This window comes from Triturus cristatus, chromosome 5_2, assembly GCF_964204655.1.
Source record: "Triturus cristatus chromosome 5_2, aTriCri1.1, whole genome shotgun sequence".
Taxonomy (NCBI): domain Eukaryota; kingdom Metazoa; phylum Chordata; class Amphibia; order Caudata; family Salamandridae; genus Triturus; species Triturus cristatus.
In genome coordinates this window covers 1,000,424,903-1,000,437,956 of record NC_140588.1, presented here as the reverse complement: position 1 = coordinate 1,000,437,956, position 13,054 = coordinate 1,000,424,903, and the positions used below count along the sequence as shown (strand labels likewise).

General features: G+C 46.8%; 1 protein-coding gene across 1 annotated transcript in view; it reads left to right on the top strand.

Moving 5' to 3' along the window:
* LOC146829569 (homeobox protein CDX-4-like) overlaps positions 1 to 10,408 on the top strand; it is a 32,259-nt gene extending 21,851 nt beyond the window's left edge. The window contains exon 3 of the mRNA XM_085606700.1: positions 7,813 to 10,408. Within this exon, the coding sequence (XP_085462826.1) occupies positions 7,813 to 8,043 (231 nt within the window). The 3' untranslated portion in view covers positions 8,044 to 10,408. The remainder of the gene's footprint in view (positions 1 to 7,812) is intronic.
* Positions 10,409 to 13,054: the final 2,646 nt, after the last annotated feature.

Below are 13,054 nucleotides of genomic sequence, written 5' to 3'. Positions count from 1 at the left end.
CATGAGAGTTTCCGCTGTCCTTACTGCCATGTTGATTCCAATGCTCTTGGATCTTAGCAGTCAAAAGAGTGCTGCCTGCAGATTGCCATCCATCCTGGGTTAGTGAAGGGGCAGCCTGTGGGTGTAATGAGGCTGAGGGGTAGGGCTCCTAAGGAAGGAGAGGTATGTGTGTTGCGAACGTAAGAAAGGGTGAAAGGATCTACTAATACGTGTGTGTTGTGGACAGGGTGCGGTCAAAGGGCTAGTGGAGAGTGTGCAGTTTAGATTCTTGCATTGCTTGTTGAAATCTTTAAAGTCATTTTTTTGGGGGGGGGTAGGGGGAATGTATTTATTAGCATTTTCTTACTTGTATTACAGAAACAGGTCAGATCTTCAAAGCATATTATTTCTTCCACCATTACATCCAGAGCAGATTTCAGCGATATTGACACATAAGTAACCAATAATACAAGAATAATTCTTATCAGCAAGACCCCCTCTCCCACCCATCCCCCCACAGATCCCCCCCTACTATCAATTCACCACGAGCGTGAGACCATAATATGCCAACCATGGCTTCCATATTTTCCAGAACTTTTTTGGACACCCCCTTGCTTTGTAAGTCGATTTCTCCCCTAGCATGTACATGTCCATTCCCCTTTGCCATTCGGCCAGTGTTGGGTTGGATACAACCCCCAACACCCTTGCCAAGTCTCTTTTGGCTACTACCAATCCCAATTGTAGCAACGTTAATTTTGTTCTAGGGAGGTCAATCTCCGTAGGTATGCCCAGCAAAATGAACATGGGGTTCGGGGGTTTCGACTCCTTCAAAATGAGCTCTAGCTCCTTCAGCAGCATTCCCAAGTATATCTGTATCTGCGGACACCCCCAAATCGTGTGGAGAAATGTCCCTTCTGTGGTTTTAATTTCAAGCAGTTGGGTGACTCTGCTCTACCTATCCGATGCAATCGGACTCTATCATAGTATATTCTGTGTAGATACTTAAATTGAATCAGTCGAAGTCGTGACCTAATAGCGACTTCCCTGGGATGCATCAGAGCCATTTCCCAATCCAGGTCTTTTATCTCCCCCAGATCCGCCTCCCACCTTAACCTGAGCTTCCGTAAGGGGTCTGGTGTATTGTTTATGATTGTCCTATACGTCCAGGATACCGCCTTTTCCTCTATATCGTCCATCAGTAACCGTCCTTCCAATGGTGCATACTCGGGGAGTCCCTCCATGTCGATATGCTGTGCCCGCCATGCATGCCTCAGCTGCAGATATTTAAAGTGTTGCGTTTGATTCACGTCATATTCTTTCTGGAGGTATGAAAACGTCACTAGCTCTTTACGATACACTATATCTTTAAGTTGAGAAATGCCCACCAAATCCCACTTCCGAAAGCCTGTCAGTTTAGAAAATTCTTTAAGTCGTGTTCCCACCCAAAGCGGGGTTTCCCTAGTCACCCGGCCATCCCATTTCATGCGTCACTCTGCTTTCTTCCACGCCGCCATCACAATTTGCGTGGCTGGCAGCAGCTTTGCAGTTCCCCTGCCCCCAGAGAGGTAATGCGTGTAAGGTCTATTGACAAACTGTGTGTTCAAGCGCATATGTGGGGTGGTCCCTCTCTCCGTATGCCCACTCATTCACTACAATCAGATGGGCCGCCCAGTAATAAGCCCGAAGGTCTGGCAATGAAATGCCACCACTGTACTGGTTGCATTTTAACTTCGCCAGTGCTATCCTAGGGGGTTTCCCACCCCAGAGAAATTTTCTCAAAATATCGTCGATCCTGGTGAACACCGCTTCTGGTATCAGGTGGTAGGTATTTTGCAAAGCATATAGAAATTTCAGGAGTACTATCATTTTGTAGAGTGCCGCTCTGCCGAGCAGCGTCAGTGGCAGGGATGCCCATCTCTCCGCATATGAGCAAAATTCCCCAAGCACCTTATAAAGGTTACGCTCCATCGCCAGTGTCTTATCTAGTGTAACGTATATTCCTAAATACTTTATTCCTCTGGGCGCGACCTATAACTGGCTTGGGTAAGCAGTATGCTCGGCATTCCGCCCTGCTGGATAAATACATGACTTTTCCCAATTGATTTTGTGCCCCGTGTGTGCACCATCCTCGCAGCTTGCCATAATATTAGGGAGTGTCGTTCCGGGGTTTGTGACATACAATAGTATGTCATCGGCATACAGGGAAATACGTTTGTCGAGTTTGTCATTGTCACCTACTCGAAAACCAGTTATGAATGTGTGCGCTCGGATGACACAGGCAAGGGGCTCTAAAACCATAGCGAAAAGCAGAGGGGACAGGGGGCATCCCTGGCGAGTGTTCCTTCCTATTGTGAATTCCCGAGATGTCACCCCATTGACTCTAACCCTTGCCAACGGTCCCTCGTACAGAGTAGCTATCCACCTCCTGAAAGCGGGGCCAAATCCAAGTCTTTCCAGGACAGCCATGAGAAACAGCCAGTGAACTATATCGAATGCTTTTTCAGCATCCAGGGACAATATGAGATGTGGGTCAGTTCTATGCTTTACTATCTCCAGCCAGTTACATACTCTTCCGAGGTTAAGTCTCGTCGACCTCTTTGGCATGATGCCTGACTGGTCCCGGTGAACCAGCCTGGTAATGACCGTGGTAAGCCTATTGGCCAGAATTCTGGCTAATATTTTGGTCTCTATGTTTATGAGGGAAATGGGTCGATACTAACCTCATCTCTTTAACGGTCGACCTTCCTTGGGTATCACCACAATGGTGGCTGTCCGCAGGTCCCCAGGGAGATTGCCCAACCCATGCGCCTCTAGGTACAACTGAAGGAGATGTGGGCTAAAAAGTGCCCCGTTTTGTTTGAAAAATTCCGGGGGGAGCCCATTGGGACCCGAGACCTTCTCCGTTTTCATCTGGCCTATGGCATCTATGATTTCCGCCTTCATAAGTTTTTCATCTAGGGTCTGTGATTCACTAGTGCCTAACCTAGGGAGCTGTATGGATTGTAGATATGCCTGGATCTGCTCTGTGTCTGCCAATGAACGTTTTTCATAAAAGGCCTCGTAGTACCCTGCATTTGCTATTGCAGCGGGGTTATGTGGGTGTGACCATCTTCCATCTGTATCTGGGCTACCCATCTGCTTTCCAACTCTTTTTTGCTAAGCCATGCAAGCAATCTACCTGTCTTGTTGCCTGCATCGTACAGTCGCCTATACATAGCCTGTTTTGCGTGTTGCGCATCCTTTTGGGCTAGCACAAGGTATTCTTCTTGAAGGAGTTTTAGTCTTCGCAACAAAGAGTGGTCATCGCCTGCAATGGCTTGCGATTCGGTCTACAGGAGCTGTGCTTCAATCCTCGCTGCCTCCTCACTCTCTTTACGCTTTTTATGTGCTATAATATTCTGGGCTCTGTCCCGAAGGACGGGTTTATAAGCCTCCAAGAGTGTGATGGCGGAATCCACGGACCCTACATTTTCACGGAAATATAATTCCGTATCCACCCTAATCTCTGTAGCCACCTGAGGATCCCGTAGCTCCCTTGAGTTCAGCTTCCATTCCCCCGCCTGACGTTGTGTCTGAGCCCCCGCCGTTAGCCACAAAGGCGAGTGGTCTGAGAGACCCCTTGCCAGATATTCTATCTTTTGTACCTCCCCTATTTCCCCCGCCAGGGTGAATATATAGTCCAATCTCGAAAAGGCTTTGTGGGCACCTGAGTAAAAAGAGTAGGCTTTTGTCTGAGGGTGTTGTCTAAGCCATAAGTCCGTGAGCGTCAGTATGTCTGCGAATCTCTTGAGTGGGGTCTCCTTGGGGCCTCCAACTTGGACTGTCGTGCGATCCCATGTAGGATCCTTCACGTCGTTAAAGTCCCCTCCCATAATGTGGGTGTGAGAACCAGCTTCCAGAATAACTGCAGCCAGCTGGTCCATCGTTTGCTTCTGCAACCTGGGGGGCGCGTACACACTAATAAAAGTGATGTGTCGTCTGTCCCACAGCCCTTTCACTGCCACATATGTCCCATTGGGGTCAATCCAGGTGCGTTCTATCCGGAATGGCGGACTTTTCCGTATTAGTATGGCAACACCTCTTGCCCCTGTGGAAAACCCCGCATGTGCCAGCGTTGTATATGCTCTGCGGCCCAGAAAGCCGCACCACGTGCCTTTTAGGTGCGTTTCTTGTAGAAGAATCACATCAGGCTTCAACCTTCTACAATACGCCCCCACCAGCCCTCGCTTGACCTTATTCCCCATCCCGTTCACATTCCACGATAAAACTGAATATGGGGCCTGATTAAATGTCATCCTTACTGTGTTTTGTCGAACTGTTCCCTCCGCTCTGGCCCTCCCCCATCCTCGCTTTCTCTGTGTTCTTGTAACAAATACATTCCTACCATTTTGGCAAATAAATGTAGTAACACCCCGTTCCCACCCCCCCAATCCCAACCCCAACCCCCGCACTCACCCTTCATCCAACATGACCAACTTTGTCGTATATGGATCAGGAGAGGTCTGTCGCCCACCCCCCCAACTGTTAGACACTCAAACTCCTCCCCCTCCCCCAACCCTCCCCCGCTAGGAACTATATGCCTCCCTCACACCAACAGAAGGCCAACGTCCCAGACTGCCAGCATCTCAGACTGTCGTTGAGGCAAGGAGGTTCTCCACCAAATAAACTAATGCGAAAGAAAAGTCAATCAAAAAAAAAAGACAACCAGCAAAAGAAAGAAGGGAAGCTGGGGGGGGGGAGAGAAGAGGGGGAGGGAGTAAAAGACGTAGGGGAGCGGGACTAAGTACTCTCAAACACACCAAAGAAAAGGACTACACATGTGGGGTGGCGTGCGAGCACCTCAGTCTGCGTACTGTCAGATCTCCATACCCAGCACTACTCAGCATTGGGTAATGTCCTCCTGTCGGGTCTGCGTGTCTGCGCCATTTGCAGTGCCTGTCTCTCCCGGGTTCTCAAGGAGATTAATGTTTAGCAAAAAGGGATGATCTTCTTCCGAATCCGTAGTAATGTCCTGGTCTGTACAGTCCGCCGATTTCTGCAGGGCCGCCTCCTCCCTCCTGGGTTGTCCGCTAGGACGATCCCTTTGGTGAATGCTTTCTGAGTCCGAGGTCCTCGGTGTCCGGCCCGCCGCCCCTCTGACGCGATATGGTGTTGCCCTGTTGTGTCCACTCTGAGCTGTCTCACCGTTCCTCCAGTTAAGCCGTTGTGTTCGGGGCCTATTGCTGCGTCTGATTGGTGCTTCTCCACCGCGGGGCCGCTGGGTCCCCGTGGCCCCAAGCAGAGGGCGTTCCTCTATCCAGTGCGAGGCCTCCTCCGGTGTGTTAAAGAACATGAACTTGGCTTGATATATCACCTTGAGCTTAGCCGGGAAGAGGAGCATATAGGTGAGCTGCATCTGCCTCAATTTGTCTTTTACAGAGTCAAACTTTTTGATTTGCTTCTGCACCTCACTTGAGTAATCTGGGAACACCATCATTTTGGTGGTGTTCTTCCTAATTTCCCCCTTCTGTCGAATTCCACGGAGCACAAGTTCTCGGTCCTGATAATTGATGAACTTTGCTATCAGCGGACGGGGTGTCGCCCCCACCGGAGGCCGAGTCCCTGGTATGCGGTGTGTCCTTTCAATGATAAAGCACGGCGAGAAGCGTACCTCCGGTAGTGAATCCAGCAGCCACTGTCGCAGGTAAGCACCAGCATCTGTTCCCTCAATGGCCTCCGGAAAGCCGAGAAAGCGCAGGTTATTTCTGCGTGCCCGATTTTCAGCATCATCCACCCTCTATAGCACTTCTTTCATGGCCGCCGTCAACTCTGTGACCTCCCCCCGGAGTGTATGCGTGGTGTCTTCCACCTCTGATATACGGTGCTCTGCCTGCGTGACTTTTTCGGAGACATTCCGCAGGTCTTGACGGAGCAAGCTAACGTCTATTTTAATTCCGTCAATTTTACCCTCCAGTGCCTCTCTGGAGGACCGAATCGCTTGAAGGAGGACGTTATTGTTCGGCACACCCATGGAGGCCGACGTGGGGGGGTCCACCCCTTGCAGGGGTTTGGCGAATTTGTCTAGCTTCCCCTGTCACTGCGATTTAGGGTCTTTGTCTCACGCCATCTGTGCCCACCCCTCTCAGTGCCTCCGTTGTGTTGAGGGCACCACAGGCTAAGCGTTGCCTACCCTTCCACCATTCTGTCCCCGCTAGGGATCCCGGCTCCGGACGAGGGTTCAGAGGCCTGTCCCTCCTTGTGGCACTGCTCCCCACCTTGCTGTGCTCCTCCACAAGACCGGCCAACTTAAACTTCTTGTCCCACCTCAGCTCTCAACCCAGGGGGCAGCCCCCCGGCACTGTCCCTCCGTGTGTCTCGGCTGCTGGCACCACCTGCGTTTGTCTACTGGGTCCTTTCCACCATCCCTCCACTTTTCCAGCTGGCCCCCCTTCCACCCTGTGAGTGGTGTGCCTTGCCAACTGCTGCTCCTGGCTCTTCAGGCGACACCAGGGAGAGGCCTGGATCCTTCAGCACTTCTCCTGGATTGCTCCGCTATCATAGGCGCCCCAGCATGTTTTCCTCACGCTCGTGCAGGGCCTCACTAATGCCTGGCCTCCTGGATCCCCCACAGGGGGCCCCTCTTCCACACTCGCGCAGGCTGGTGCTCTCCACACTCCACGTTGCTCCTCTACGACCAACTTGGCACACTTTTGGGAGTTGTCTATGCGTGCTCAACTAATGACACGCAGTACTAAAATTGTATGTATTTGTGGCTTGCAGGGGTCCCCCAACTCACTACAACAATTACCACGGTCGGGGATAAAACTGACCTATATAAGACTTCATATTCTAAAAAATGTCTTTCAACCACGTAAGAGCAAAATACTGAACTGTGGCTTTCACTAGCCTGTTCAATAAAATGGTGTGGTTCGATGATGCTGAGTACCAATGAGAGATCTACTAGAACCAGAATGACCTTATCATTATCAACACTGTAATCCAGGTCATATGAAACTACTGATGCTATTCTTTCTGTGCTTTGATTCAGCTGAGTCCTGCTTGCACAGGATGAAGCAAGGGAAATGTTCCCCCCTACAGAATGTTTACGCCTTCTGGAAGAAGATCAGATAGGTGAGGAGGTGGACTTGTTATAGACCCATGACTCAGTTATCGAACGTTACTGATAGCCAATTTGGTGACGAGCAGGCTGCTTGCATGGATGTAGTCCATCCTAATGCTGTTCCTTGTGTGGTCTGCACTTGGTGGCCTGATGTACCGAGAGGCTGCTGTGAGCAAAAAGCACAGATGCAGCTGGCAATGGGGCTTTGGGTGCTGAGTTCTTTAGTTTGCTGAACGTGTCAGAGGCCAGTGGTGGTTAGGCTCGGGTGATTAGGCCCAGGCTAGGACTGGTAGCAGCTAGGCCCAGGTTGGTGCTGGATTTTCAGTGACGGGGTCACTAATGAAGTCCTCGATGGGTACACCGTTTTTCAGAATCTAAAAGCATTTTCCGAAGCAAATAGTGCATGGGCCATACTAGAGTTTCGTTGGCTGACACAACACGATTTAGTAGCAAATCAAGAGAATAAGAGGTGATTAGAGAATAGGGCAAAAATGAGGAACCTTTGCTGTCTTTGCTATCTCTAGTTGCATGTCAAGTCTGTAATTCTCACTGGCCATACACACGAAGAACTACAGCTGCATATTTCTTATGTGAAACCTGATTGCCCCAAGCTGAAAGTGTAATCCTGTGACCTTATTCTTTTTTTGTATTTCTTTTTACATCAGATATATTTGTAGTTAATATATCATTAACACCATTGTATGTTATAATTTCATTTTCTTCTTTTTGAATAGATCAAAATTTGGTTCCAGAACAGAAGGGCGAAAGAAAGGAAAATAATTAAGAAGAAAACGACGCAGTTTGGTGGGCTGGACTCTGTTCATGATGACATGGGCTCTGTGAGCCCACTTCCAATTCCAGATTCCATGAATCACAACAGTCTTACGAGCTCTTTATGTCCACCACCAGCAGTGAATGGTTTACAACACAATGGCAGCTTGCAGCAAGTCCCAGTCTCTCCATAAACTTAAAAATCAAGTAAAAACTAGCAAGTAAAAGGCACATTTTAAGGTGGGGACAATGAAACCGTCTGGACAAGGAGCACTACACGCCAAGGAGAACTTGGATTATGGCCTGGCAATGCTAATAAACTTTGCAAAGACCTCAGGAGTGCCAAGGCTAGTGACTCAGCCATCTAAAGTACTAGATTATGTGACACGAAGATGAAGGTCGTTTACTCTTTCTTAAGCAGTGTGCCTTAAAATCACTGGTGTTCCAGATGTTTATTAAAGGGTGAGCAAGGCAAACATTTCGGGTCAGAGAGGCTGGCTTCGAGATTTAGACCATACTATGTAGTCCGTTATATAGCTCAATTATTGTATAGTTATGTAATATGTTCTTTATCCATCGTAGAGTGAAATATTCCAAACCTACCTTTGATGGACAAGCTGAAAACATAAGAAGGCACCTGCCCCTTGATGCAAAGTTCAAACATTCAATGACATTACGGATCAGTCAAAGTAGGACTACTGTGCCCACCATGGTTCTCATGGACTGGATCCTTGCACTATTTTCAAAATATCCACAAGGGCGCATTTACATTCAATTAATCTAAATGAAGATCATTACATAGTCAATAATTATCCTAAAAGCCTTGCATTAATCAACCTTCGTAGATCAATTATCCAGACCTTCAAACTAGTAAAACGATTTCTTGTGGCATTAATGTAGTAACAAACAAATGATTAAGCATGGGTGCAGGGCAGGGTTCCCCAAGCTGTGTGCAGGGATTGCACACGGATAGCTCTGATGGTTGTAAATGGGTTGCATGCAAGGAGCAGTTAATTTGTTTACACGTTACAAACAACATAGTAATGCTGTAATGGAGACGGGCATGTCCCAACTTCATCAGGCTTGAATTACTGAGGGGAAAATGTGGTCACACAAAAGATACATTTGAGAAAGCCTTTAAAATGGCTTTACTTACCGGCACTGGCCCCACGTGATAACATATGCAGCTATAAAAGGTAGAAGCCAAGTGAAAATCATCCACCTATCACTTAAAAAAAAGGCATCAACATGTCTCAGAAGATTTAATGGTGTTCCCCTCATTTAGTTCCAGTGGTGGCTCATTCACTATAGTGCTTCATGACTTCAAATTGCCTTCTCCTTCCACCTGTATCTCTTCTTTTGTAGCACAAAGATAAAAAAGAAGTAAACGACTAAGTTCTCTGGTATGAGTTCAGCAAAATTATGTGTTTAAGTCATATGCCTGTGTCCTGCTCCTCAGAAATGTTGTCAAAAATATTGTCACTGCTTTCTTTTTTTTAAGTAGCAGGTGAGCCACATGACGGGTAGTTGATCTAGTTGAGATGTCCATACACACATATTATTGCATATGAATGAACTAATAAAATATGATGTAAATATATTCAGGTAGTTCAAAGAAAGGAAAATATGCCCATGGTTCATATATGTATGATATGCTGCAGATGTGATCTCTGGTACTTAGAGTGATACAGCACCCTAGTCACACCGATATTTTATTAGACGTTTTCAATACTTTGATGCACAGAGTTACATGTACAAAATATTTTATTTTCAGCTAAAAAAAATCTAAAAAGCAACATTATAAAGCAGAAAGACTCTACAAAAAGCAGTGGAGCAAAGAGCGATACAATCACAACATTGTCAATTCTTCACCTAGCAGAATCACCTTGATGTTTCCATTGTCTGGATTGTAATAGCTAAGATATGTTCTAAGACAGGCAGTAACATCGCATATTTTCACGTTTGTAATTCCAAAAGGTTTACATTGCCACCATAGAGTGTCGACCTTTAACAACTAGCCTAACTACCACAATCAACTGTCCCTGGACAACAGCGGGTCTATTAATTATAACCCAAATTTAATCCAGGAATCTAGCACTATAAATGTCAACTTACATAAAAATCGAGTGGTTGGAATACTAACAAGTTATACAAATCCAGTCTCTGGCCACCACAATAGTTCAACCTCCCTAAATCCTCAAACATTTACTGGATCAGATGTAAAGAAGACCCAAATATGTTTTTGGGAGTTATGCAAAATCAAAAAGTATTCATATTCTATCCCTCTTCACTACACGCACTACAGTGTACACATGGTTTTTGAATAGATGGTTCTTGTCTTTCCATAATCTGATAAAGCAAGCTATATCACTGCCAGTAACTACCACCAGGAACAAAGAGCACACATAAAGCTTTAGAAAGCATTGCAGCTTTAACGAAAATGATAATTTAGAGCTCTAGGGAATTGTCTTCCATTACTCAGATCGTTACATGTGCATATATTATGTTTTTTATAAAATTTTATTATATGAACGATAAATGTTAATAAAGAAATCTTGTAGATAATCAAAAGTTGCTATTTGCTTACTTCGTTTCTTGTTCGAGTATGGCTTATCATTGGTGTTACCAATGGTGATTTTGTAGGTAGGTGCTACAAGCCTAAGTATGTGCCAGGTATTGCAATATTTTTTATTCAATAAGTATAAACATTGTAATTGTATTCATATAGTAATAAGACAAGCATAAAGTCATCAGGTATGCATACAATGAACAGATATGTAAAGTAGGTGCCACAGCATGACTTTATGCAACTTGTGCACAGTGCATTAGTGTCGTACAAAATAGAGCAATGCTAACATAGTGACTTACGGTATTCACAAAGATTGCCAAAAACACTTCCTCTACTTAACTGGGCAATTAAATAGACCCAAAGGACCCAAACTGAAGAGGTTTAAACGCTAAACCTGTCTTGGAGTCTCAGGCTTTAAGACGGAAGCGTAAGCCTCAACTATTAGCATGCACTTCATTGGGGACAGCCTATTTGGAACAACGGTGGGTGAGTCATTGCAGCAGATGGAAAGAAACGACACAGCCAAAGCGATTGGAGCCCTAAAATTCTAAAGCTTTTTTGGGAGAGTCACTCCACTCATTAGGAGACCAATGAGAACAGCAAGTTTCCATCCTGCACGGAACTCCCAGTGAGTAAGCGCTCAAGACTCTAGTTCACAATAGCATCACCCAGCACAGTCAAAACATTCATTTGGAGGCGGAACAAGGTGAAAGATTGCAAACACAAGATGGTAAGGTACTCCGAACAATTGAATCGCAAATAATTAATTTGTAAATGTGAATCACCTAAGATTTAATACGTGGAGCGAACAGACTGTACACATTCTTCCAGGAGAGGAGGAAGATCCCTTCTGACAGTGAGGGCGGAATTATAGGATATGGAAAGTCTATATAACTATTCAAAAGGCCCCAAAATCCTTAGCCAAAGAGGAGGGTCTACAAGGTGGAAGAACTTAGAGCCCTACTAAAAGAGATTCAGGACCAGCTATAAACCAGGCAATCGAGAAGGTGCCGAGAGAGGAACAGAACCAGGAAGTGTATTAGGTCTGCTTCCACACACAACAACAGGACTTGCTTTTTATTGCCTACGAGTATACAATTTCTATTTAATCATAACAAAGAAATACAACAATTTTTACAATGCTCTTATCAAAGAAACATTGAGCACTCATTTAATTCCTAAAACCCTCTTCCACAGCTTCTCAAATTTTTGGCTCACTTCAATTCTAGCCCCATTACAAACAATGGTATAACCTAAAAGACCGTAGGACCTGGGTACATTTTGGGAAAATTAACAGGGACCTCATTTCCTACTCCAGAAGAACATCCCTGTGGCGCAAAACCATCTCGCACCTTCTTAATCTACACGAAACCAGGAACATCCTGTACGGCACTAAGCTCACGATCTTGCCCTCCCCATTCTTGCGAGCTGACCTTACCATCACCCTTTACAATTATGGTATCGTCTTGATCCAAGCATTAACCAAAAACCTCAACAAATTTGCGGACCTTTTCACGCTCCTCAAAAAACATGCGCACGACCCGCCTCCTATCTTGCTCCCTCAACACCCTCTTTCGCCACACGACCCCCTCCATCGCTCCGCTCTATGCAGCCCTACGGGAAAGGACAAAAGCCTCCTGTTTAGTCACTCCATAGACCCTACAGCCCCCCCCGCCCACCCCCACCCAGGGCGCGGACCAGAACAACCAAACCCTGGGCGTTCCCCACTCCAAACGGCTCTCGAGATTATGCATATTATGCCTCCCCTATTTCCTCTAGGGTTTCTCCTCCCATTCCTACTCTCCCTCCACCATCCCTCAAAGAGATCCGGCTGCCCCCCCTCCTCCATCCAGTGTTCATCCCCCACCTACAATGTGTCGCATAGGCCGGTCACCTGCAGGATAACAAACACCCGTCCCAACGATCCCCTGACCAACCCGCCAAACGTGCCAAGCCACCCACAAATCCCCTTTCCAAGGGTTCACAATATAGTTCATCCCAGCCCCACTACCATGCTACCAGTGCCTGCCAACAGAAACAATCCCAAGCCACTGGCCTCCTGCCCACAAGCTCATCCCCCTGACCTTGAGATTGAAACTCTTCCAAGGGCCTGCAACACAAGTCTACCCAGCCCCTCTTACCTACCACCAGCACTTACCAATAGAATCGCACCTGACCTACCAACCTCCTGCCAACAAGTGTTTTCCTCTTATTTGGATATTGAATCTCTGCACCACAGAGCAGCCAAACTAACTCAGAGCATCCATAACTCCATTCTGGACCTTAAGAAAGTCCTTCACCTCACTGAACTCTCCTGCTCAAGTTTCAAGCTCCCGCAGAACTCCACTCCACCCCTTCCCTCCGAGCCCCCCCATCACCACTATCTTTGAGACACCTTCGCCCACGCAAGCAGCCCTGTCACCTCTCGGAGAAGGAAATTCTAGCCCTCCTCCTCTCCTAAAACTTCACCCCTGCAACCCCAAGTCCACTAGACCTCACAGGAGAGCAAATTCTAGCAATCCTCCTCACCTACAATCCTGCACCAGTAACCCCCAGTCCATCTGACATGAATGTCAAACAGGCTATCCGCACGGTCACGGTCAACCCCAACAAATCAGCTACCCTCCGCAACAGAA